Genomic DNA, 26,392 nt, shown 5'->3' with positions numbered 1-26,392 from the left:
ATTCAGCCCTTTTTACAAAGTCCGTTCTCCCAAGTGGGTCTCAGTTTACTTCACATTCTGTAACCTATTTGAAAGCTGGCTGCTGCAAAATCAATGTTAGAAGCTGGTGATGATTCTCCCTATGGTTTCTTCCATTCCAACCCCCCTTTTCCCCCCTCCCCCCCTTTCCCCTTTCCCCCCTCCCCCACTTTTCTCCCTCCTTCACTTCCCCCCTCTTCTCCACCCCCCCCCCCCCGCATCAGCTTCATGTTTTCAACATAAGACGGCAGAGAAGAAATTTGTTGAACTTTCTACTCTCGGGGAAATTTTAGCCCAAATTGGTGGGGGCGCAGGGGTGATCATCAGGGTGAGGGGGTAGTGGGTGACCATCGGAGGAGCAGGGGTGGGGAACGGGACACGAGAGATCATCGGGGGGTTGGAGCATGGGGCTGGCGGTGGGGGGGGTGCCTCGCAAAGGGCGATCAGTGGCCTCATGGGGGAGGGGGTCTCCGATCGCGGTGGGTGGGTTAGGTAGGGACGCTGGATCCAGGAGGTAAGCGTAAAGGCACTTACCTCCTAGATCCAGCAGTCCTCTCCTTACTTTAGCTGGCGGGTTTTACGAGGCCTGCAAAACCCGACCAGCTGCAGTTAAATTTAAAATGGAGATTAAACCTGAGGCACGCAGCCTCATTATAATATTTAAATGGCTGACATGCCTCCTAGGAGCGGGTTGGCTGCCTGACCCCATCCCACCTCCGTTAAAACCAGAATTGGGCAGGTTGGAGGCGGGTTCTGGTCGGGATTCAGATTTTTTGCACTTTAACTTACCACCCGACCCCAACCACCCATTTTTTTGGGCTAAAATTTCCCCGAGAGAGTCGAAAGTCAACAAATTTCTTCTCTGCTGTCTTATGTTGAAAAGATGAAGCTGATGCAGAGAAAATTAAGATTTATATCTGGAGATGCAAAATGCACCACGTAAGGTCTCAAATCGAGTGATGAAAATTCAGCATGTGGGGAACACTGACCCATAGTGGTTGGTCTCTCTCTATCTCCTCTGAAAAGTCATCAAAACCAGTACCTAATCTCAGGATATTTCCAATTGTTATGACGTTGCACTCCTTCCATTTCATTATTTCAATTTACTTCTGTGGTGAAAATATGTTCTGACAAAGGGTCCCAGACCTGAAACGCTAACCCTGTTTCTCTCTCCACGGATGCTGCCTGACCTGCTGAGTGTTTCCAGCATTCTCTGTTGTTGTTTTATATATTCATGTTTCTTGTGCTCTGGCACAAGCCTTAATCCTAATCCCGAATTGTTAAGTATGTTAACCGCCTGCTCATGTTTAAATTTTGCCTTTTTCTAATCAATTTTCTGGATTGCACTCTCCATCTTACTCCCCGCACCCCCACCACCCCAAAAAAAACCTGAGTGCCATTTTTGTTCCTGAACATTACACTCTGAGCTTGTTTATTTAACAGAATTACATTGGCTGCATTACATTGGCTTAACAAAAAAAAAGTTACTATAAAGAATTCAGTGTGAAGAGTTTGACATTGAGTTCTACAACTTTCATCTGGATAGACTGAGCTGTCAGACCTCAAAACCCACGTGTACCTAACGTATGAAAGGAAAACCTTCACTTAATAAGAAATCTCCTCTAAGGGGACACAGATTTAAGGTTTTGGGTAAGAGATACAGTGGGGATGTGAGGAAAAACTTTTCTACGCAGCGGTGATGACCTGGAATTCGCTGCTGACGGAAGTGGTGGAAGGGGCATATTTTTCTCGTTCTTTCTCCACATCTCTCTTTCTCTCTGCGCATGTTCTCATTTTCTCTCTGCGCATGTTCTCATTCCCCCTCTGCTCACTCTGTCTTGCTCTTTCTACACACGCACATTCTGTGCACTCACTTCGTGTACGTATTCTATCTCTCTTTCTGCTCACTCTCTGCATGTGCTCTGTCTCACTCTCTGCACTCACTCTCTGCAAGTACTCTAGCCCACTCTCTATCCGACTCTGCGCGTGCTTGCTCTGCGCTCAGTCCCACTCTGTGTTCACTCTCTGTGTTCACTCTGTGCGCCCACTTGCTCTTTGCTCGCATGCTCGCTTTCTCCTCTTCTCTCTGTATGCGCCCTCGGTCTCTACGAGTAGTTTGACCCAACTAGAGTGGTGACCCATTAAACGCCTAATGGTGTTGCCATTCTGAAGACGTTTGCTGTTTTGGTTTATGAAAATTTTGTTGGCAAATGTTTAAAAAAACATGCATTTTCAATATTGTTGTCTCCAGATTCAAAATGGCAACATGTCAGCGAATCGGCTGCAGGACGGTTGCAGAAGTTGGAGGAGTCGTCCAGTTTCCTTATTCAGTTTGAAACAGCAGAGGTGCAGCTTAGCCAGTGGCTTGTTGAAAAGGAACTAATGATGAACGTGCTTGGACCACTCTCCATTGATCCACATATGTTGAATAATCAAAAACAACAAGTTCAGGTAAGAAGTGACATTATTCACAGGCCTTAACAATTATTAATTGGTGTTTTTTGCCACGAGCATTTCTATTGAAATCAAAATAGTTGAGAAATTTTAAAAAAAATTTTATTTATGCAGCGACTTGTGATCTGGAATGCACTGTCTGAAAGAATGGTGGAAAGAGATTCAATAGTAACTTTCAAAGGACAATTGGATATATACTTGGAGACAAAAAATATTTTCAGGACTATGGGGAAAGGGCAGGGGAGTGGGACTAATTGGAGAGCTCTTTCAAAGAGCCGGCACAGGCATAATGGGCCGAATGGCCTCCTGTGCTGTATGATTTTAAGTTCCCGGCCAATAGGCCTAGAAATTCGGTGGGCTGCGCCACCAGCTAGCGCCTAAAGAGGGCACTCAGTGGCTTTAGCGCCACTGCCCACGCCTCCCGCGATATTTAGCTGGGGCGCTAATGACGGCGTTAGCCTGTTGCGCTGCGCCGCCACCAATGACGTCATTGGTGTGCGCAGTGCCCCGCTACCGCCCCGATCGATATTTGGCAGCGACCGCCTCTGTAGCGCCGCTCGCTAATCGCGCCCGGTTCACGGGGCCTACCTGTGGCGACAGTGGCGCAAATTAGGGTGGAGGTGCGGGTTGGCTGTTTTTTTCGGCGGCCGCCTGCCAGCACCTCCGTCCCCGGCCTCCTGTTCTCCCCCCGCGGCATTGCCAGCTGTTTTCCGAGAGTCCGGCACTTCTCCTCAGTGCTGGGCTCTTTTGCCGGCACTCGCGATCGCTCATTGCGCTGGTGCAGGCCCCTCCCCCTTAAGAATGGGAGGAAGGCCTGCAGTACCGCAGCGCACACGCTGCAGCACGTTGCACTGCGATATTCAGTTTCAGCGCCCTAAGAGGGACGCGGAGCGCCTCGAGCCTCGCCCCGTGTCCCTCTTGGGGCACTCGAGCTGAATTTCCGGCAATCACTGCTGCTTCAATCGCAGCGTAAAATCTGGCGCCCAGGCGAGCTTGGCGCCCTGTTTGCTGCTCCACCCAATTTCTCCCCCATAGAATTTTACCATACACAAGGAGGGTGTTCGGCCATCATGCACATATTGCTCTCTAAAAGAGCTCTCAACTTAGTCCCGTTGCCCTGCCCTTTCCCCATACCCTTATAAATTCTTCTTCAAATATTTATCCACTTCCCATTTAAAAGCTATTAAGAATTCTACTTCCACCGTTGTTTCTAAGACATTCTATATTCTAATAACCCTCTACATATTTAAAAAAAAGTTCTCCTAACCTTTCCATCTCTTAACTGTATGCCCTCTAGCTACTGATTCACTGACCAGTTGAAATAGATTTTCCCTATTTACTTTATCAAAAGCCCTCATCATTTTCCACACATCTGTCAGATCTCTTACCTTCCTTTGTTCAGCAACAACTTGCATTTATATAGCACCTTTAACTTAGTAAAACATCCCACAGTGCTTCACAGGAGCGTTATCAGACAACATTTGACACTAAGCCACATAAGATATTAGGGCAGATGAGAGATAGGTTTTAAGGAGCGTCTTAAAGGAGGAAAGAGAGGTGGAGAGGTTTAGGGAGGGAATTACAGAGCTTAGGGCCTCGGCAGCTGAAGGCACGGTTGCCAATGGTGGAGCGATTAAAAATCAGGGATGCTCAAGAGGCCAGAATTAGAGGAGTGCTGATATCTCGTCGGGTTGTGGGGCTGGAGGAGATTAGAGATAGGGAGGTGCGAGGCCTTGGAGGGATTTGAAAACAAGTTTGAGAAATTTAATATTGAGGCGTTGCTTAACAGGGAGCCAATTTAGGTCAGCAAGCACAGCAAGTACCAATGAAAAGAGCCTCAAGTTTCTCTGGTTTCTCCTCTTAACTTCAAAAACTGCCTTCAGCGTCTCTGACGACCTCCTCTTGAGTTATCCCAAAGTGCAAGTGCTTGCTTTGTCTCCGGTGACTGTTGGAGAGAGTAAAGTCATAAGATCTAAACAAAAGATCTTGGCTGAAGTGAAGAAGAAAAGCTCCCCACGTTCCTGGGGATATCTAGCTCTCTCTCTCTCTCTCTCAAAAGTGTTGTTGATTAGGGCTGGTCCATAAGTTTCTGGAATTCCTTTCCAAGATGTCTTGATGATGCCAAAGCTCAGCTCCACTGCTCCCTTGTTAGAGTCTAAATACAGTCCTCACCGCTCATAGCGGGAGTGTTGGTGTTAGCATGATTTGCCCGCTATATGGGGTGGGCGGTAAAACCAAAAAGCAAAGAAACCCAACATATTTAAAAATAACAAATCTCCATTTAGCAACCGCCTCTCAATTGTCAGCAGTTATCCAGAATCTCATCACTGAAGTAATTGCACTTTAACAAGTTGCGGAACAGATGATTGAAACTGCTCGAAACCCCTCTTTGCCTGAAACCAGCAGAGATTTTTAAATCAGTAAGTACGTATTCAAGTGCCTGAAATGGTCAGCGCACTTAACAATGTTTAAGCAGTGCCTTTGTAATGGCAAATGGTCAGCACCATTTCCTCGATATAGGCGGCTGCTCGTAGTAAGTGTGGACAGTGTAAGTGGTGGGGACTGTACCAGTAAGCTAGAAAGCTCTAATGTAGATGATTCAGCAGTCACATAATTTATAAGGGTCTCATTCAGTCTAGGGTCCGAGTTGAAGAAAGCATTTCATCTCGGTTCAGATACAGGAACCTGGTACTTTCAATACATGGGGAGGGAAGGGGAGCAATACTGCCTGGATAGTGCTGTCTATTTGGATATTGGAGAGTGTGGTGGGTTCAGATGGTACTGGGTGGTCTCTGAGGACAGCTTATCCTTCCACCATCAGTCAAGTGAATCAACTTGAAGGAGCTCCTCTTGTAACTTTGGAGAGAGGTGGGGGAGGGAATGGGAAAACCTGATTAGAACAGTCTCCATAAGGTGACAAGGTCAGTGGTATTTCAATATATTGGTAATAAATACATCGCCAAGTTTTTGCAGCACAGAAACAGGCCATTCAGCCCAACAGGTCTATGCTGGTGTTTATGCTCCACATGAGTCTCCTCTCACCCGACTTCATCTAACCCCATCAGCATATCCCTCTATTCCTTTCTCCCTCATATAATTATTTAGCTTCCCCGTAAATGCATCTCTACTATTCACCTCAACTGCTCCTTGTGGTAGCGAGTTCCACATTCTCACCACTCTCTGGGTGAAGAAGTTTCTCTTGAATTCTCTTCTGGATTTATTAGTGACTATCTTGTATGTACTACTTGTCTTATTTTCAGATTGCGAGGGTATGAAGTTCTCACCCTACACTTTCCTTGCCCGTTTTAAGATCTGCTTCATTGAGAGCGCAAGGGGTGAAGGGTTCCACCGTTCCTTATGCTGGAGTTGTAGTCTGTGGTGAGATAGAACCTGCAGGCCAGCTATTGGGGAGGTTCCTAACTGGTGTAAGACGAACTGTGTTACTTGGATCATTAAGTGCTGCAGGGATGTACACCATTGTGATTTTTACCATTTGAATTAAGTTACTTGTGGTATGTAATATATCGTAATGTGAAGGTAGCCATGCCTGAATTTAAATACAGTGGCCACCACTTACACCATCCACACTTCTCATGGGCAGCTGCCTATATCAGGCAAAGTACACTCACCATTCCCTTTGCCATCGGCGACAATTACAAAGGTGCCACTCATAACACATTAAGTAGGTCGGCTATTTTGAGCAGATGTTTTCAGATTGTGCATATATCAGAGACCAGAACAATGCTCAGACTGGAGAGAAAAAGAAGGAAATATAACAATATTCTCGGCATCCCATTCTCTTTACATTGTGTGTTTCACAGGGTAGGAATTCTTGCAGCTCGGGAAAAGATTACAAATATCTGCCATTTACAAACGCAGTTACAATTGGGTTCAAACAGTGAGGAGAGACTGATAAGCTCTCTTATATTCTCAAATAAAACAAAAACGCATTTTTAATTAAAAGGAATTTTCAGTAAAATGTTCCGTGACAATTTGCCACCCATTTCTTCTAACTTGCTACCACAGGGAGTAATTGAGGCGAATAGCATAGATACATTTAAGCTAGATAAGTACATGAGGGAGAAAGAAATAGAAGGATATGCAGATAGGGTGAGCTGGAGAGGGGAGGGAGAAGGCTTGTGTGGAGTATAACAACAAAACTTGCATTTATGCAGCGCCTTTAACGTAGTAAAACATCCCAAGGCGCTTCACAGAAGCGTAATAAACAAAATTTGACACCGAGCCAGATAAGGAGATATTAGGACAGGTGACTAAAAGCTTGGTCAAAAAAGTAGGTTTTAAGGAGCATCAAAGGAGGAGAGGTGTTTAGAGAGAGAGTTCCAGAGTTGGGCCGAATGGCCTGTTTCTGTGCTGTAAATTCTATATAATTCTTCTAGCAGGCAAATCACATGAACACCAATGCTATAAATGTAATTGCCAATCTCTACATGTCTACTTCATTTCGAGGACGGGGCATAGAATGTATACTGCTCGAGGAGTTTTTCAGTGAGCTGTTTCTCAATTTGAGAATTGTGTGAATCACACAGGTGGATGATATGAATGCACCAGCACCCCACGATAGGACAAACGACAAACACGAATCCTGGGGTGAATTTGGGTTCAGATGATAATTGTAACAATAAAACCACCTAAATGTCACCCTTGCAGTTCCACACTGCTTGGATCGCTTGATGAGATTGGCTGCTTGGGATTGGTCGCTGCCGTACTTCACTGTGCCTTGAACGACTTCCTCCTTTGGTGTTGATTTTTTTTTCTCTCTCGTTCCTAGATCCTGCTGAAGGAGTTTGAGACTCGAAAGCCACAACACGAGCGGTTGAAAACGGCGGCCGAAGGCATCTTGAGTCGACCAGACGACCCTGCTCCGGCCTGCGGAGCTGTGAGTGATCAGCTGGCTGCCGTGACACAAAAGTGGGACAAATTGACGGGGCAGCTGGTTAACCGGTCTGACCTGATCGATCGGGCCATTGTCAAAAGCACCCAGTACCAAAATCTAGTCCGCGACCTCTCTGGCAAGCTGAGCGCCCTGGACATTAAGCTGGCCAGCCAGCCGCCCATCGACGCCCAGCCCGAAGCTGTGAAGCGGCAGTTGGAGGTGGCCAGCGAAATCCGGTCGGAGCTGGAGCGGGAGGAGCAGCACGTGCAGGAGGCCCAGACGCTCTGCGAGGAGATCTCGGCCCTCGTCGGCGAGCAGTACCTGAAGGCCGAGCTCGGCAGGCAGTTGGACAACGTATTGAAGCCGTTCCGAGATCTCGAGGAAAGAGCAGGTCAGCGGTTTAACTCGAGCGTTGAATAAACCGCGAATGTGTATTACGGGAGAGCGTTGAAGTTCACTTGGTCGATGAGATTAAAAAGCCGCAAATACTGGAAATCTGAAGTTACAGCAGAAAGTGCTGGAAAGGACTAGAAAGAGCAAGATTAACAATTTTCACGTGCTCCTTTATCTGAACTGCAGTGATGAAGGGACATGTCTAAAGTGTTGATCTCTTTTTCTCAGATGCTTGTTGACCAACAATGCAATTCCAGCATTTTCTGTTCTATTTTGGTTGGTTTTAACCTTTTAGATTTTTTTTAATTCATTTTTTTAATTGATGATCTGTTGCTAGCCTTGAACCAGATTATAAATTGCGCCTATATTTTATGGTTGCTATTTTTATTTAAAAACGCTGCAAGCTCCCACTGGCAGGGCTTAGAACTATGATTTTTTTGGTGTCTCAGAAGTCTCAAGACACTCGGGTACAATGAATTACTAATGAAGTGAGAAAGGTCTCGTATAGGCAAACGTGGCAGCTATTTTGCACAGAGACCACAAATGTTATTGGATTAATGACCAGTTAATCCGAAAAAAATGGAGCTTAATAAAACTGGTGGTAAAATAAGAGCATACAAGAATTTTGATGCATTTTGGAAGGAAATAATGACGCGAGGCAATATAAACTAAATGGTATAATTTTAACGAGGGTGCAGGAACAGAGAGACCTGGGGGTGTATGTACATAAATCGTTGAAGGTGACGAGACAAGTTGATCAAGCTGTTAAAAAAGCAAGTAGGAACCATGGCTTTATAAATAGAGGCTTAGAGTACAAAAGCAAGGAAGTTATGTTAAACCTTCATAAAATACTAGTTAGGCCTCAGCTGGTGTATTGTGTCCAATGCTGGGGACCACATTTTAGGAAGGATGTCAAGGCCTTGGAGAGGATGCAGAGGAGATTTACCAGAATGGTACCTGAGATGAAGGACTTCAGTTATGTGGAGAGATTGGAGAAACTGGGGTGGTTGTTCTTGGAGCAGAGAAGGTTAATGGGAGATTTAATATAAGTGTTCAAAATTATCAAGTGTTTTGATAGAGAGAAACTTTCTCCACTGGTAGGAGCGTTGGTAAGCAGAGGACGCAGATTTAAGATAATCGGCAAAAGAACTAGAGGGGAGATGAGAATTTTTTTTTAATGCAGCAAATTATTATCTGAAATGGTGGTGGAAGCAGATTCTATAGTAATTTTTAAATGGGAATTGGATACATACTTAAAAGGAACAAATTTTCAGGGCTATGGGGAAAGAGCAGGAAAGTGCAACAAATTGGAGAGCCCTTTGAGAGAGCCGGCGCGAGGGGATGGAAAGCCTCCTTTTGTGCTGGATCATTCTGTTTGGGTGGGGGAATTAACACATTTCTTGAAGTAATGTTTTGCCATTTTTTTTGTAAAGGAAATCGAGTCCATCAACTTCAGTCGGCACTTGCTAATTCCGAGCAGTTTCAGCAGATGTTCGATGATTTTCAAGCCTGGATGGGTGGAAAGTGCAGTGAGCAGGGCCAACGGGCTCCCATATCTGCTAAACTCGACCGTCTGCACTTGCTGATCGATGAGCAGGTGGAGTTCCGGAAATCCTTGGCCCAGAAAGCTGGGTCTTACGAGATGATCATGGCGGAAGGTGAGTCTCTCCTTCAGAATACGCAGCCGGGGGTCGAGAAAGCCGCCTTGCAGGGTCGGCTGGGAACCCTCAGGGTCAACTGGGAAGAGCTGGCCAAGCAGGTAGAAGGCAGACAAGAGAAGTTGAAGGACTGTTTGCAGAAAGCCCAAAAGTACAGAGAATGTGTCGACCACCTGCTACCGTGGATACAGGAATGCGAAGCGAAGGCCTCTCGGGTACAAGTCTGCAGTGACGCCGCAGAAATCGAGTCTTCGTTGGCAAACATTAAAGCTTTACAAAATGAGGTGGACAAACATCGGAGGGCGTTAGAGTCTTTAAATAACGCTGCCGACAGCTTGGTCGAAGCTAGTCAGGCCGATCTGGTTGATATCCAAAGCGAGAAGGCTTCAGTCAACCAGAAGGTTGACCTGATCAGCGAACAGCTGCGCCTCAAAAAAGATTCCATGGACGAGATGGCAAAATGCATGAAGGAGTTTCAAAATTCTCTCAAAGATACCAAGAAGCAACTAGATGGAGCCAAACAGCAACTTGAGCTCCATGATGCCCTTGGGTCCCAGGCGTACAGTAACAAATGCTTGACCAACATGAATGCCCAGCAGAAGGCACTTCAGGCTTTGACGTCGCAGGTGGAGAAGGTCAAACACCTTGCTCAGAGATTGGCTGCTGGTACCTCGGACGGAGCAGGCACGTCCTTGCTCCTGCGGCAGGCCGACGCCTTGCAGGAGGATTATGGGTCAGTGAACCAGCAAGTGCGGGAAAGGTGTTCTTTCTTGGAGACCAAGCTCCAAGGCATTGGGCACTTTCAAAACAACATCCGGGAGATGTTTTCCTTATTTGCCGACCTCGATGATGAACTGGACAGCATGGCTCCCGTGGGAAGGGACCTGGCTTGTCTACGTGTCCAGAAGGACGACATCCAAGGGTTCATCGTCAAACTTCAGGAGCTGACAACGAGCATCGAAGGCGCGAAGAAAGAGAGCAAGCAGTTGCTGGAGTCAGTAAGTTCTCCAGATTTACTGGGGTTAAAGCGAGACTTGGATGCTTTAAGCAAACAGTGCAATAAACTGCTGGACAGGGCAACGATCAGACGGGAGCAGGTGGAAACCACCCTTGTTCGTGTCGAGGAATTCAACAGTAGAAGCAAGACATTCAGTGAACTGGTGGCAACTGCTGAGGAACGTGAGGAGAGTCAGGGCAGTGTTGGAATGGAAACGGATGTCATCAACCAACAACTGGAATCATTCAAGGTACAGTGCCGTTTCTCAATCTACCTCTCGGCCTTGTGTCCAGTTAGTTGCCCGATTAATTGTTAGGATAATTCTGTATACCTCCACGCCATTAACGGGTGGATTTGTGGTGTTTGAAATCAGGAATTTTATTTTGCTGTAACTGAGGAAGGCAGCTCTGAAATATTAATGGACACATGGCCAGGGGAAGTGTCTGCACATTTGCGAGCAATGGTCAGAGTAATGTTGGGCCCAAATTCAGTCGGAAATTAAATTCTGCCTCATTTGTATCGGTCTCCAGGCACAAATTGAGATGACTGTTTTCTGATGTCCCTAGAGGAATTTGTGTTGTTTCACCTGCGGTTTTGCTCAGCTGAACTCTCCCTCCCTCACTCTCCCTGCTCCGAAGAGCACTGCTCCTACTTCCTTTCGCTGATTTTCTTTGCTTTCTTCCCCTTCTTTCCTGAAGGCTGGGGACTGAATGGGGCTACAATTCTACGGGCACTTGAAGCCCTCTTTTTACCTCCCCTGATTGAGCCTTGTTCGTGTGTGACCTTAGAGTGCCTGGGGGCTATTACACCGGGAAGGACATCACAGCAAGCTATCCTCGTATTCAAAAGTGCACAGTCTCTGCTGAATGGGCTAACTCAGCACAGGCTGAGCATTGAACTTGGGGCCTTCTGGTCTGTACGGCTTACTTAATGCACCATAGTGTACTTACCCACTAAACCATCAAGGGGACACTCTCCAGACTCTGTTGCTTCAAACTCAATTGTTGTTTTGTACATCAGAAGAGGTTAATTTTCCTCATTAGTACTTTTCATCTGTTAATCAATGTAGTAACTAATAGCCATAGTCCTGTACAAGTCTCTTCAAAAGTTTTATCTTTTGAAATAGTCTAAGCAAGTTTTAATGCTTAGATATTAACATTTGCTTTGTTCAACACTCATTTGTGATTTGGTATCTACCCACTGATGCCTACCTCAGTTCTAGTTCAGTCAATTTTGTCTCTGGTCATTGCCAGAGCTCCTTTTGGATTTCTGTGATCTTTCTCAGTAACCAAAACCTGTGTCCCCCTTTACGCTGTCACTTTACTGTCCAGCCTGGTAGGCAATTTGCCCATCTACACAAAACCTGCTAAAGGATTAAAAATAAGTTTTCATCCTAGGGGCTAGGCAGGGGGGGACAGGATGAAGAATTTTCTCTCTCTGGCGCAATGGGTCAAGCGTGATGGACTGTTAACTGGAGGGTTGGTGGTTCGAGCCCACCCAGGGACGCAACTGACCAAACAGCCTGCTATTTTGATGCATTTAAGGGGAAGCTAGATAAGTACATGAGGGAGAAAGGAATAAAAGGATATTGTTGGGGTTAGATAAAGTAGGGTGTGAGGAGGCTCGTGTGCAGCATAAACCTGTTGGGCTGAATGGCCTGTTGCTGTGCTGTAAAGACTATGTAATACTTTGTAAAAAGCCAGGCTGCCTGCTTTGATGTCCCCCTTTGATCTCTTTCTGGGCACCAGAAATAATGGCTCGGAAATGTTATAAGAAGCCATAAATAGAAGATGTCCACTAATATCAAGTAAAGAATTTAGGAGGAATTTCTTTATACAGAGAGTGGTGAGAATGTGGATCTTGTTCGCACATGGCGTGGGTGAAGCAGAGAGCATCAACATTTAGGTGGAGGCTTGATGCATACATGAGGGAGAAGCGAGTAGAGAGATACAGGGGCAGGATGGGAAGAGATAATGGGAGTGGGAGAAGGCTTGTGTGGAGAATAAACACCAGCATAGACCAGTGTGCTGTAAATTCTTTGTAAGTAGTGGCAACTGATTGCCTCAAGTATTTGTACGTTACCAATACACCTAATAGTGGCAGAAATAAGTGAGGGGAGGAACATCAGATTTTTAAGCGCATGGACCCTGATTTTTTCAGGGTGGGGGGGGGTGGAATCAAGCTTCCTTTTTATTTCATGGACTCTGACCCAAATCTCACATGAACAGTAGCTTGGTTAGAATGTGAAGGTGTAGGAATTACTTCTCAGATCCACGAAACGATCATGGGAGTAAAATCCCCTTTCCCTGTATTTCCAAATTCTGTAGATTTTGAAGATCTTGAAATGGTTCAATTGAAAGGCAAGTTCATTGATCGCCCAAGTAGAATCTCCAGATTACTTTGCAGGTCTGGACCTCAAGGATGAATATAGTCTTGGAATCCTGCTAAGATGGCTCTCCAGGAGACCTTGAATCTTCTGGGGAAGCTGGGCTTGATCTTGTGCCTCGTGCCAGCTTGACTCAGTGGTAGCACTCTTGCCCAAGCCAGAAGATTGTGGGTTGAAGCCCCTGTACAGGCCTTCAGCGAAAGAAAAGAAAAAAACAACTTGCATTTATGTAGCTCTATTCATGACCGCAGGACATCCCAAAGCGCTTAACGGCCAATCAAGTACTTTTTGAAGTGCCATCACTGGTGATCATTTTTCGATTGATGACCCCTCAACACTGACTTCCCCAACCAGCAGAAATAGTCTTTTCCAATTCACTATCAAAACTCTTAACATAAGAACATAAGAAATAGGAACAGGAGTGGGCCATTTGGCCCCTTGAGCCTGCTCCGCCATTCAATAAGATCATGGCTGATCTTCTACCTCATCTCCACTTTCCTACACTATCCCCATATCCCTTGATTCCCTTAATATCCAAAAATCTATCGATCTCTGTTTTGAATATACATAAGAAATAGGAGCAGGAGTAGGCCAATCGGCCCCCCGAGCCCGCTCCGCCATTCAATAAGATCATGGCTGATCTGATCCTATCCTCACCGACTGAGCCTCCACAGCCCTCTGGGGTAGAGAATTCCAAAGATTCACCACACACTGAGTGAAGAAATTTTTCCTCATCTCAGTCCTAAATGGCCGACCCCTTATTTTGAGACTGTGACCCCTGGTTCTAGACTCCCCAGCCAGGGGAAACATCCTCCCTGCATCTACCCCGTCAAGCCCTGTAAGAATTTTGTATGTTTCAATGCGATCACCTCTCATTCTTCTAAACTCTAGAGAATATAGGCCTAGTCTACTCAATCTCTCCTCATAGGACAATCCCCCCATCCCAGGAATCAGTTTGGTGAACCTTCGTTGCACTCCCTCTATGGCAAGTATATCCTTCCTTTGGTAAGGAGACCAAAACTGTACACAATACTCCAGGTGTGGTCTCACCAGAGCCCTATATAATTGTATTAAGATGTCTTTACTCTTATACTCAAATCCTCTTGTAATAAAGGCCAACATACCATTTGCTTTCCTAATTGCTTGCTGTACCTGCATGTTAACTTCCAGTGATTCGTGTACAAGGACACCCAGGTCCCTCTGAACACCAATATTTTCCAATCTCTCACCATTTAAAAAATACTCTGCTTTTCTATTTTTCCTACCAAAGTGGATAACTTCGCATTTCTCCACATTATATTCCATTTGACATGTTCTTGCCCACTCACTTAGCTTGACTATAACCCCTTGAAGCCTCTTTGCATCTTCCTCACAACTTATATTCTCACCCAGCTTTGTATCATCAGCAAACTTGGATATATTACATTTGGCCCCCTTATCTAAGTCAGTGGTATAGATTGTGAATAGCTGAGGCCCAAGCACTGATCCTTGTGGTACCCCACTAGTTACAGCCTGCCAACCCAAAAATTACCCGTTTATTCCTACTCTCTGCTTTCTGTCCGTTGACCAATCCTCAATCCATGCTAGTATATTACCCCCAATCCCATGAGCTCTAATTTTGTTTAATAACCTCTTGTGTGGCACCTTATCGAATGCCTTCTGAAAATCCAAATACACCACATCCACTCGTTCCCCCTTATCTATTCTTCTAGTTACAACCTCAAAAAATTCTAAGATTTGTCAAACATGATTTCCCTTTCATAAATCCATGTTGACTCTGTCCAATCCTATTATTATTTTTTAAGTGCCCTGTTACCACACACTTAATAATAGATTCTAGCATTTTCCCTACTACTGATGTCAGGTTAACTGGTCTGTAATTCCCTGTTTTCTCTCTCCTTCCTTTCTTAAATAGTGGGGTTACATTTGCTACCTTCCAATCCGCGGGAACCTTTCTGGAATCTATGGAATTTTGGAAAATGACAACCAATGCATCCACTATCTCTATAGCCACCTCTTTCAAAACCCTAGGATGTCGACCATCATGTCCAGAGGATATATCAGCTTTCAGTCCCATTAATTTCTCCAGTACTATTTTTTACTAATACTAATTTCTTTCAGTTCCTCATTCTCGCTAGAGCCTTGCTTATCCACTATTTCCTGGAATTTTTTTCGTCGTCTTCCGTGAAGACAGACAAAAAGTATTTGTTTAATTTCTCTGCCATTTCCTTATTCCCCATTATAATTGCCCCTGTCTCAGCCTGTAAGGGACCCACATTTACTTTCGCTAATCTTTTCGTTTTTACATACCTGTAGAAGCTTTTACAGTCTGTTTTTATGTCTCTTGCTAGTTTACTCTCATTCTATTTTCCCTTTCTTTATGTCTATTTCTTGGTCCTCCTTTATTGAATTCTAAAATCCTCCCAATCCTCAGGCTTACTATGTACTCTTTTTGACAACATTATGAGCCCCTTTGATCTAATACTATCTTTAACTTTTCTTGTTAGCCACAGTTGGACCACTTTTCCTGTGGGTTTTTGTGCCTTAAAGGAATGTATATTTGTTGTAAATTATGTATTAATTATTTAAATGCTAGCCGTTGCTTCTTTACCATCATACCTTTTAATGTAGTTTCCCAAACTACCATAGCCAACTCGCCCCTCATACTTATGTAGTTTGCTTTGTTTAGATTTAAGACCCTAGTTTCGAATTTAACGAAATCACTTTCAAACTCTTCAGAGAAGCTCTCTTAAATTAGTGGAACACAACTGCATGCTGGCTGTCCTTGATTAACTCATGAACTCCTGGATTGTAGTCCTAACTATACATTTTTTTTGCCATCAACATATCATCAAGTTTTGAATGAAAGAAAGAAGTTGCATTTCTATAGCGCTTTTCACAACATGAGGAAGTCCCCAAAGCGCTTTACAGCCAATGAAGTACTTTTGAAGTATAGTCACTGTTGTAATGTAGGAAACGTGACGGCCAATTTGCGCACAGATAGATCCCACAAGCAGAAATGTGATGATGATCAGATCATTTGTTTCTGTGATGTCGGTTGAGGGTTAAATATTGGCCAGGACACCGGGGCGAACTCCCCTGCTCTTCAAAATAGTGCCGTGGGATTTTTTCCATTTATCTGAGGGGGCAGACGGGGCCTCGGTTTAACGTCTCATCCGAAAGACGGCAGGCACCTCCTCAGGACTGCATTGGAGTCTCAGCCTAGATTTGTGTGCTCAAGTCATTGTCTTCAGTCCCTGCCACAAACTTCGTTTCCTAGCCACCAGCTCCATCCCTCTCCCTAGCTGAAGTTCAGTCTGAGGCTGAAGCAGACTGCTTTCAAACTTGGTGTCTTATTTGACCACGAGTTGAGCTTCCGACCACATATCCATGCCATCACTAAGACCGCCTACTTCCACATCCGTAACATCGCCTGCCTCCGCCCCTGCCTCAGCTCACCTGCTGCTGAAACCCTCACCCATTCCTTTGTTACCTCTAGACTTGACCTTACCAATGCACTCCTGGCCAGCCTCCCAGGGGCCAGCCTCCCAGGTTCCACCCTCCATAAACTTAAGCTCACGCAAAACTCTGCTGCCCATATCCTAACTCGCACCAAGTCCGGTTCACCCACCCCCTCTGTGCTCGCTGACCTACATTGGCTCCAGGTTAAGCAACGCCTCGATTTAAAAATTCTCATCCATGTTTTCAAATCCCTCCATGGCTTCACCCCTCCCTATCTCTAACGTCCTCCAGCCCTACAGCGCGCAGAGATATCTGCGTTCCTCCAATTCTGGCCTCTTGCGCATCCCTGATTTTAATCGCTCTACTGTTGGCAACTGTGCCTTCAGCGGCCGAGGCCTGACACTCTGGAATTCCCTCCCTAAACCTCTCCACCTCGCGACCTTTCTTTCCTCCTTTAAGATGCTCCTTAAAACCTACCTCTTTGACCAAGCTTTTGATCATCTGCCCATATATCTCCTTATGTGGCTTGGTGTCAAATTTTGTTTGATAACGTTCCTGTGAAGCGCCTTAGGACATTTTATTACGCTAAAGGCGCTTTATAAATGCAAGTAGTTATCTCTGCTCAAACAGGAGTAATGGCCTTTGGGTTGAGTCTTGAGGGTGGCTGGTGCACTGTAACCCAGTATGAGAGTGTACTTTTAAGAGAGGAGGGGGGAATTAATTTTGTTTTTTTTAAATGTTCATTTCTGCAATGAAAGCCAGGCTCCGTATATAATAAATGTTTTTATTATCACTTTCAGTACTTTGTGTCCTTTGCTGCTTTTAAAATATGAACGTATTTTGGTATCTAATCATTTCTGGATATAATTCTCCTGGAGGATATTTTGAACTACTACAAATATTTTGAAATAAGGAGGCACAGTGCAAAGCATGTTTAATGAAGAATAAAATGTCATCGTCTTATCCATCACAAATTGTACGAAGTAGTATTCCAACATATGATGCCTAGGAGGGGTGAACTTGTTAATGGCCTGTTCTTGGGTGTTTCTGAACCTTGTGACATTTGGTAGACTTTCCGAAGGCCTATTTTGAAAGGAATTGATTAAGTAGATAGAGAAACTTTTTCTGCTGGTGGAGGTGCCTTGGACAAGGGGACATAACTTTAAAATCAGAGCCAGGCCATTAAGGAGCAAGGTTAGGGAACACTTGTTCACACAAAGGGTGGTAGAAGTGTGGAACTCTCCCACAAAAAGCCGTAGCTGCTAGATCAATTCATTAATAATTTAAAATTGAAGATCGATAGATTTTCGCTAGCCAAAGATATTGAGGGTTATGGAGCCAAGGTGGGTGGATGAAGTTAGGGCACAGATCAGCCATGTCAGTTTTGTAATATAAAAGTTTAAACACAAGCGGAGAACTTCAGATTCTCCTGCCGTCATCTCCATCTCCCTCACATGAGCCTGTTGGCAGGCTATTGCACTGTGGTGGCATCGCGGCTGAATCCGAACCTGTCCTCACTCAATCTTCGCACACAAGGACCCACCAACACTGGTTAGTGATCAGGAGTCAGAATCCTGGTTGGTTTCACAAGATAGGTCTTATTCTCCCAATACGTCAGCTGGTTATTTATTTTTCTAAGAGTCCTGTCCTCACTCACCCATCCCCCTTGCCCTCACTCCCGGTCCAGCAACGTTTGGATTTTAAAATGATCATCCTTGTTTTCAAAACTCTCCACAGCTTCGCTCATCCCTATCTCTGTAACTTCCTCCAGCGCTCCGAGATATTTATGCTCCTCCAATTCTAGCCTCTTGCACATCCCTGATTTTAATTGCTCCACTGTTGGCAGCCATGCCTTCAGCTGCCTAGGCCCTAAGCTCTGGAATTCCCTCCCTAAACCTCTCCGCCTCTCTCTCTTTTAAGACGCTCCTTAAAACCTACCTCTTTTTGATCAACCTAGCTTTTGGTCACCTGTCTAATATCTTATGTGGCTCAGTGTCAAATTTTGTCTGATTACACTCTTGTGAAGCACCTTGGGATGTTTTACTCCGTTAAATTCCATTCAATTCAATTTTATTTGCCATATGTACTAGTACAATGGAATGCTTACTCCCCGTGGGGACACGTCAGCTATTTTTACAGCGCCGTGTTCAGAAAATCAATTCCTTGGCATCCAGTGGCAGTGGGAGCACCATGTCCCTCAGCCGCTCCGTCCTCCTCTTCACCGCGGCCTCCTCCTCACTGTTGCTGTCTATAGACATAGAACGCGCTGATGTAATCGGGTTACGTTATTAATCCTAAAAGGATACGCCACACCAGAGCTTAGGCAGTCAAGACAACATGCTTATGACACCCGACAAGTTGCATGCCAGCTACTTTTGGTACCAGTCTCATGGGCAAGGACAAGTTGAGTACCCGTGCACGGTACACAATACATGGGTGAATGTCGTGGAAAGGAAATCCTTAGTGAGTCTGGCTGGACATTCTTTAAACGATTTCTTCTTTCTACTCATGTTTGTGTTCCAGTTGGTCAAGCAGCAATATCTTGCTGTGAAGTGTCAATCAGGCACAGAGTGTGACCTCTTTACCTCTGTGCTTGTCGGTATATCGGAACTGCTGTCTCCCCATTGTCCATCTGCAGGCTGCCCTGCCTGCGAGCACGCACCAGAAATACGGTCACGGGTGGCGGCGCGTGATTTTATAGGCGCTGTATAAATGCAAGTTGTTGTTGTTTAACTGTGCTGCTCCCAGTGGGTTCAGGCCCTGCTCAGTGTGGAAGGAAACCATACAGATCAGGAAGGTTTCTAGTTTGTGTTGGGACAGCTGAGACGCCAGTAGGGATGGTATCATTGGCCACAGTGCTGGTGCCATAGCAAAGGGCAAAAGAAGAGATGCCTCAGAGGGGACCTTAAGGAGGTTATACAAGAAATGATGGGACTGAGAAAATAGAAACCTGGGAAATACCTCGGATACACCAGGGCAGCTGCACAAGAGGACACAGGTTCGGGGTTGTGAAGATGTGCAGATGTTTGGTAATACAGGTAGACTACCCTTTATCCGAACTTCCGAAAACCGAAACCCTCTAAAAACCGAAGGTTTTTTCAGTCAGCGTAAGTCGTGTGCACGACATGACCAGAGTGGCGCACGACTTACAGGCCTAGCCGGATAAGGGATAGTGTAGCATTTTTCCGCACTTCTGAAAACCGAAATCGCTCAGCGTAAGTCGTGCGCACGACCCCGACCCCCCACGCCGAACCCCCGACCCCGCCCCATTTCGGATAAGATATAGTGTACCAGCCTTTATCCGCACTCCCGAAAACCGAATTAATCTGAAAACCGAAGTGTTTTCGCTCAGCGTAAGTCGTGCGCACGACCCCGATCCCCGCCGACCCCCACCCTTGCCGACCTCCCCCGACTACGACCCCCCGCCGACCCCCACCCCCGACCCCCCCCGCCGACCCCGACCCCCCGCCGACCCCCACCCTTTCAGATAAGGGATAGTGTATCCTTTATCCGCACTCCCGCAAACCGAATTACTCTGAAAACCGAAGTGTTTTCGCTCACCTTCCGAAATCCGAAATTTTCCGAAAACCGAAACACGGCTGGTCCTGAGGTTTTCGGATAAAGGATAGTCTACCTGTATAGCTTTACTCTCGACGATCAACAGCTGGAGCATGTTGCCAGGAAGAGTGAGTGAGGCCAGAACACTTTTTTTAAATAACCAGCTAAAGTATTGGGAGAATAAGACCTATCTTGTGAAACCAGCCAGGATTCTGACTCCTGATCACTAATCATTGACAGTGTTGCTGAGTCCTTGTGTGCGGAGATTGCGTGAGGACAGGTTCGAATTCAGCTGTGATGCCACCACAGTGCTATAGCCTACCAAAGTTCAGTGGGCTCGCACGTCGAGGATGAGTACTTTTCTGAGGTGTTGGAGGGCTCTCGGAGCTGTGGAACTGTAACACAGCAAGAGTCCATGCCTTCTGGAGAGACGGGGGAATTAACGTGTGTGTGTATATGTATATGTGTATATATTAGAAAAATGTTGCTACTGACCTTGTGCATGACGTAACTAGTTCCCACAATAAACTTGGCACATGTAGATGTACGGATACATCGTAGAGGAAGTTCTGATTCCCTCAGAATATACAGTAGACATTACTGTCAGAATATGACTAATACGTGCCTAAGGAGAGCTTGCTGCACAATATGTGCTGACAGTTTGCTTTCAGTAACCTGGCTTGATCCCTGGGCTGAAACGTAAGCCTTACGAAGAAAGAAATTCCTGCCCAGGACTTGGATTTTCTGGATTGTAAGGTCACAGGTCGGAAGTATATTTTTAGAAAATGAACTCTTTCTTCTAAAATCCCCCTTACAACATATCCTTAAAGGGGAAAGGATATTCCGGGATGGATTGCTTCAAAGTACTCTCCACATCCACATGGAAAAAGAGTAGATTGACCGTGATTGTATCTTGCTGATTTTAAAGGAAGGCCAATTCCACCGCTGTGGACATGTGGTTTGGATGTCAGCCACATGACTACAGACTTGTCCGAGAGCCCATTCAGAGCGGCAAGACCTTTGGACAATGGGACTGGAGGATGCGGGTATGCCAGCTGGTCGCAATGTTTCCCAGTGTCGGGCAGCTCAGGCCAGTTCCCAGTTTAGTGGCCCCCACTGTTTCCTATGGGCTCACTCGGGGAAGGGGGGTTGGAGGGGGGGAATGGTGATGTAATCGGTGAGCTCACCGGACAGTCCATCAGGACGAATGACTCAACTCGAGGCGCTCCGCACCACCGGTCAAATTTCTGTTTCTACAAACACCTAAAAGAATGAATGAATTATTTTATTGATAGGGAATGTAGGGGTGTTTTGGACAAGAAGTATCCACCGACCCTTGCCTTCCCCTTTAAGTGCACCTCATTTGTTTTCTTTTTGTTGTTTCTCTCCACCTCCACTGATGGCTTCTTCCCACAATTTTCATCCTGTTCCACCTACTCATAGAATGATACAGCACAGAAGGAGGCCGTTCAGCCCATCATGCAGTGCTGGCTCTTTAAAAGAGCTATCTAATGAGTTCCACTCTCCCTGCTCTTCCCCCCCCCCCGCCCCCTGCAATTTTTTCCTTTTTAAGTATTTTGTTTTATTCATTCATGGGAGGTGGGCGTCACTGGCAAAGCCAGCATTACCCATCTCTAATTGCCCGTGAGAAGGTGGTGAGTACAACAGAGGGCAGTTAAGAGTCAACCACATTGCTGTGGGTCTTGAGTCACAGGCCAGACCGAGTAAGGACGGCAGATTTCCTTCCATAAAGCACATTAGTGAACCAGATGGGTTTTAACATACAAACATACGAAGCAGGAGCAGGAGTAGGCCGCTCGGCCCCTCGAGCCTGCTCCGCCATTCAGTAAGATCATGGCTGATCTGATTACTCCACATTCCTGCCTACCCCTGATAACCTTTCACCCCCTTGCTTATCAAGAATCTATCTACCTCTACCTTAAAAATATTCAAAGAATCTGCTTCCACCGCCCTCTGAGGAAGAGAGTTTCAAAGACTCACGACCCTCTTTGAGAAAAAATGTCTCCTCATCTCTGTCTTAAATGGGCGACCCCTTATTTTTAAACAGTAACCCCTAGTTCTAGATTCTCCCACAAGAGGAAACATCCTCTCCACATCCACCCTGTCAAGACCCCTCAGGATCTTATGGGGGAAAATTTCGATTGCTTTGCGCCTCCCGTTAGCGCCCTCGGACGCAAAGCAACCAGCGCCCAGGCGCGGCGATGTTTGCACCGCTTGCGAAATTGGCCAGACATTGTGCGGTGGCAGTAAACACTACCGCCACAATCTCCTGCGGCTGCAGATCGTGAAGTCAGTCAAGTGTGCAATGCCCTGGTAGTGCCTGGGACCAGATATTCAGTGGTGCCCCCTGCCTTACCGCCTGCTGCTAGCAACGACAGGTTGAGGGGAACGTTTTGCAGTCGGGAAGGAACTGGGGAGCATTATTTAAAGCCGGCTGTTTCCTGACTTTTTTTGTCGGCAACATTTTTGCACCACGCCTTCTGAGAGAAAGAGAGAGAGAGACTTCTGAAGAGATTCAATGCTGTGTGAAGGAGTTTTGGGTACTGGGCAGCACTTCGCAGGTTCATTTTGATTTGACCTTCGCTACATCGATTTAGAAGAGACTATGGGGGCTGCACTCTGAGCTCTTTCCCTGGGCCTCTCCATTGTTCTTGCCAGCAGATTTGATATACAGATCTCTTCAGGCCGAGATTCAAGGCTGCAATGAGCAGGGTGTGGATGGAGAGCAAGATCGACCCTCCCCTTTAAGAACTGGCCGGCGCCAGGCGCTAAACTTTGCGCCTGGCCAATAATTGCACCCCAAACGGAGCGATACTGAATTTCTCCCCCTATATGTTTCAATCAAGTCACCTCTTGCTCTTCTAAACTCCAGCGGATACAAGCCTAGCCTGTCCAACCTTTCCTCATAAGACAACCCGCCCAGTCCAGGTATTAGTCTAGTAAACCTTCTCTGAACTGCTTCCAATGCATTTACATCCTTCCTTAAATAAGGAGACCAATACTGTACACAGTGCTCCAGATGTGGTCTCACCAATGCCCTGTATAACTGAAGCATAACCTCCCTACTTTTGTATTCAATTCCCCTCGCAATAAACGATAACATTCTATTAGCTTTCCTAATTACTTGCTGTACCTGCATACTAATCTTTTGCAATTCATGCACTAGGACACCCAGATCCCTCTGCATCTCAGAGCTCTGCAATCTCTCACCATTCAGATAATATCCTTTTTTATTCTTCTTGCCAAAATGGACAATTTCACATTTTCTCTCATTATACTCCATTTGCCGGATCTTTGCCCACTCACTTAACCTATCTATATCCCTTTGTAGCCTCCTTATGTCCTCTTCACAATTTACTTTCCTACCTATCTTTGTGTCATCAGCAAATTTAGCAACCATACCTTCGGTCCCTTCATCCAAGTCATTTATATAAATTGTAAAAAGTTGAGGCCCCAGCACTGATCCCTGTGGCACACCACTTGTTACATCTTGCCTATCAGAAAATGATCCATTTATGCCTACTCTCGGTTTCCTGTTAGCCAGCCAATCTTCTATCCATACCAATATGTTACCCCCTACACCATGAGCTTTTATTTTCCACAATAACCTTTGATGTGGCACCTTATCAAATGCCTTCTGGAAATCTAAGTACAGTACATCCACCGGTTCCCCTTTATCCAAAACATTTTACTTCCTCAAAGAACTCCAATAAATTGGGTAAACATGATTTCCCTTTCACAAAACCATGATTACCTTGAACTTTTCTAAGTGCCCTGCTATAATGTCTTTAACAATAGCTTCTAACATCTTCCCTATGACAGATGTTAAGCTAACTGGCCTGTACTTTCCTGCTTTCTGTCTCCCTCCCTTTTTGAATAAAGGAGTTACATTTGCTATTTTACAATCTAATGGAACCTTCCCCGAATCTAGGGAATTTTTGAAAATTAAAACCAACACATCAACTATCTCACTAGCCACTTCTTTTAAGACCCTAGGATGAAGTCCATCAGGACCCGGGGACTTGTCAGTCCGCAGCTCCAACAATTTGCTCAGTACCACTTCCCTGGTGATTTATAATTTTCTTGAGTTCCTTCCTCCCTCCCTTCCATTTCCTGATTTACAGCTATTTCTGGAATGTTACTTGTATCCTCTATAGGTGAAAACCGATGCAAAATACCTGTTCAATTCAAATGCCATCATTAATTCCCCAGACTCACTTTTTATAGGACCAACACTCACTTTGTTAACTTTTCTTTTTTAAATATCTATAGAAACTCTTACTATCTGTTTTTATATTTCTAGCTAGCTTTCTCTCGTACTCTAATTTTTCTCTCCTTATTAATCTTTTAGTCATTCTTTGCTGTTTTTTATATTCTGTCCAATCTGACCTGCCACCCATCTTTGCGCAATTATATGCTTTTTCTTTAAGTTTGACATTATCTTTAACCTTTTTAGTTAACCACGGATGGTGGGTCCTCCCCTTGGAATTTTTCTTTCACGTTAGAATATATATATTCTGTGTATTTTGAAATGTCCCCTTAAATGTCTGTCACTGCAACTCTATTGAACTGCCCCTTAACCTAATTTGCCAGTTCACTTTAGCTAGCTCTGCTTTCATGCCCTCATAATTGCCCTTATTTAAATTTAACATGCTAGTCTTGGACCCACTCTTCTCTCCCTCAAACTGAATGTAAAATTCAATCATATTATGATCACTGCTACCTAGGGGTGCCTTCACTATGAGGTCATTAATTAATCCTATTTCATTGCACAATACCAGGTCTAGTATAGCCTGCTCTCTGGTTGGTTCCAGAGCGTGCTGTTCTAAGAAACTATCACAAAAACATACTATAAACTCTTCATCTAGGCTACCTTTGCCCATCTGATTTTTCCAGTCTATATGTAGATTAAAATCCCCCATGATTATTGCCGTACCTTTCTGACAAGCTCCCATTATTTCTTCCTTTATACTCCATCCTACCGTGTGGTTACTGTTAGGGGGCCTGTACACCACTCTCACAAGTCACTTCTTGCCTTTATCATTTCTCATCTCTACCCAAACCGCTTCTACATCCTGGTTTCCTGAACTTAAGTCATCCCTCTCTATTGTGCTAATACCATCATTAATTAAAAGAGCCGCCCCGCCACCTTTTCCTAGCTTCCTGTCCTTCCTAAATGTCATGTACCCTTCAATATTCAGGGCCCAATCTATGTCATCCTGCAGCCATGTTTCTGTAATGGCTATCGGATCGTACTTATTTATTTACAACAATTTTCATGGCAGTTTCATGGTCACCATTGCTGATACTAGCTTTTCATTCTAGATTTTTATTGAATTAATTGAGTTTAAATTCCCCTGTGTCTCTGGATCATGAGTCTAGGTCTCTGGTTTACTAGTTCAGTAACATAACTGCTATGCTACCGTACCATGCCCATATCTGATACCCTTTCGAAAGTTACTATTGAATCTGCTTCCACCACCCTTTTAGGCAGTGGATTGCAGATCATCATAACTCGTTGAATAAAACAAGTTCTCATCACCCCTTTTTTTCTTTTTTCCTTTGATGTCTATCAAGGGCAATTTATAAAAGCAGTAAATATAAAACTCTAATCCTTCATATCAAATAAAGAAAGACTTTCATTTATATAGTGCCTTTCACAACCTCAGGGCCTCCCAAAGCGCTTTACAGCCAATTAGTACTTTTGAAGTTTAGTCACTGTCGTGTTGTAGGAAACGCGGCAGCCAATTTGCTCAAAGCAAGCTCCCACAAACAGCAACGTGATAATAACCAGATAATCTGTTTTTCTTTTAGTGATGTTGGTTGTGGGGAAAATATTGGCCAGTACACCGGGGATAATTCCCTTACTATTTTTTGAAATAGTGCCACGGGATCTTTTACGTCGACCTGAGAGAGCAGACGGGGCCTCGGTTTTAACGGCTCATCCGAAAGACGGCACCTTCAACAGTGCAGCACTCCTTCAGCGCTGCACTGGAGTGTCAGCCTGGCTTAAGTGCTCAAATCAAATCAACTTTTATTGTCATTGTTAGTGCACAAGTGCAGTACAACGAAGTGTAGGCTTGCGGCTCCCGAGAGTGTACATTTAGATTAAGACATTTAAACATTCCACATACATTAACATAAACATAACCATAATAAAGTGCATTGGCAGATGTGCAGGCTTTAGAGTTTATTTGTGGAGTTCAGTAGGATGACAGCCCTGGGAAAGAAGCTGTTCCTAAATCTGGTCGTACGGGTGCGAATGCATCTGTAGCATCTCCCAGATGGCAGGAGGGTGAACAGACTGTGGCTGGGGTGGGTAGGGTCTTTGATGATGGACCGTGACCTCCGTAAACAGCGTTTCTGGTATATGTGCTCTATGGTCGGTAGCCGGGTGCCGGTAATGCGTTGGGCAGTTTTGACTACCCGTTGCAGGGCTTTCCGGTCATAGTAGCTACAGCTGCCATACCATACTGTGATACAGTTTGTCAGGATGCTCTCTATTGTGCAACGGTAAAAGTTAGAGAGGATCAGGGGTGACAGGTTACATC

At 45.2% G+C, this 26,392-nt stretch overlaps 1 protein-coding gene across 1 annotated transcript in view; it reads left to right on the top strand.

Annotated features, from left to right (window-relative positions):
• The window catches only part of dst (dystonin), a 337,440-nt gene that overhangs the window by 181,211 nt on the left and 129,837 nt on the right, over positions 1-26,392 (top strand). Inside the window, exons 51-53 of the mRNA XM_085998161.1 lie at positions 2,270-2,469; positions 7,262-7,757; positions 9,193-10,664. Coding sequence (XP_085854287.1) covers positions 2,270-2,469; positions 7,262-7,757; positions 9,193-10,664 — 2,168 coding nt within the window. The remainder of the gene's footprint in view (positions 1-2,269; positions 2,470-7,261; positions 7,758-9,192; positions 10,665-26,392) is intronic.

Source organism: Somniosus microcephalus, chromosome 9, assembly GCF_052327205.1.
Source record: "Somniosus microcephalus isolate GS21.2 chromosome 9, FLI_Smic_1.0, whole genome shotgun sequence".
Lineage (NCBI taxonomy): Eukaryota > Metazoa > Chordata > Chondrichthyes > Squaliformes > Somniosidae > Somniosus > Somniosus microcephalus.
This window is presented reverse-complemented; position numbering and strand designations above follow the sequence as displayed.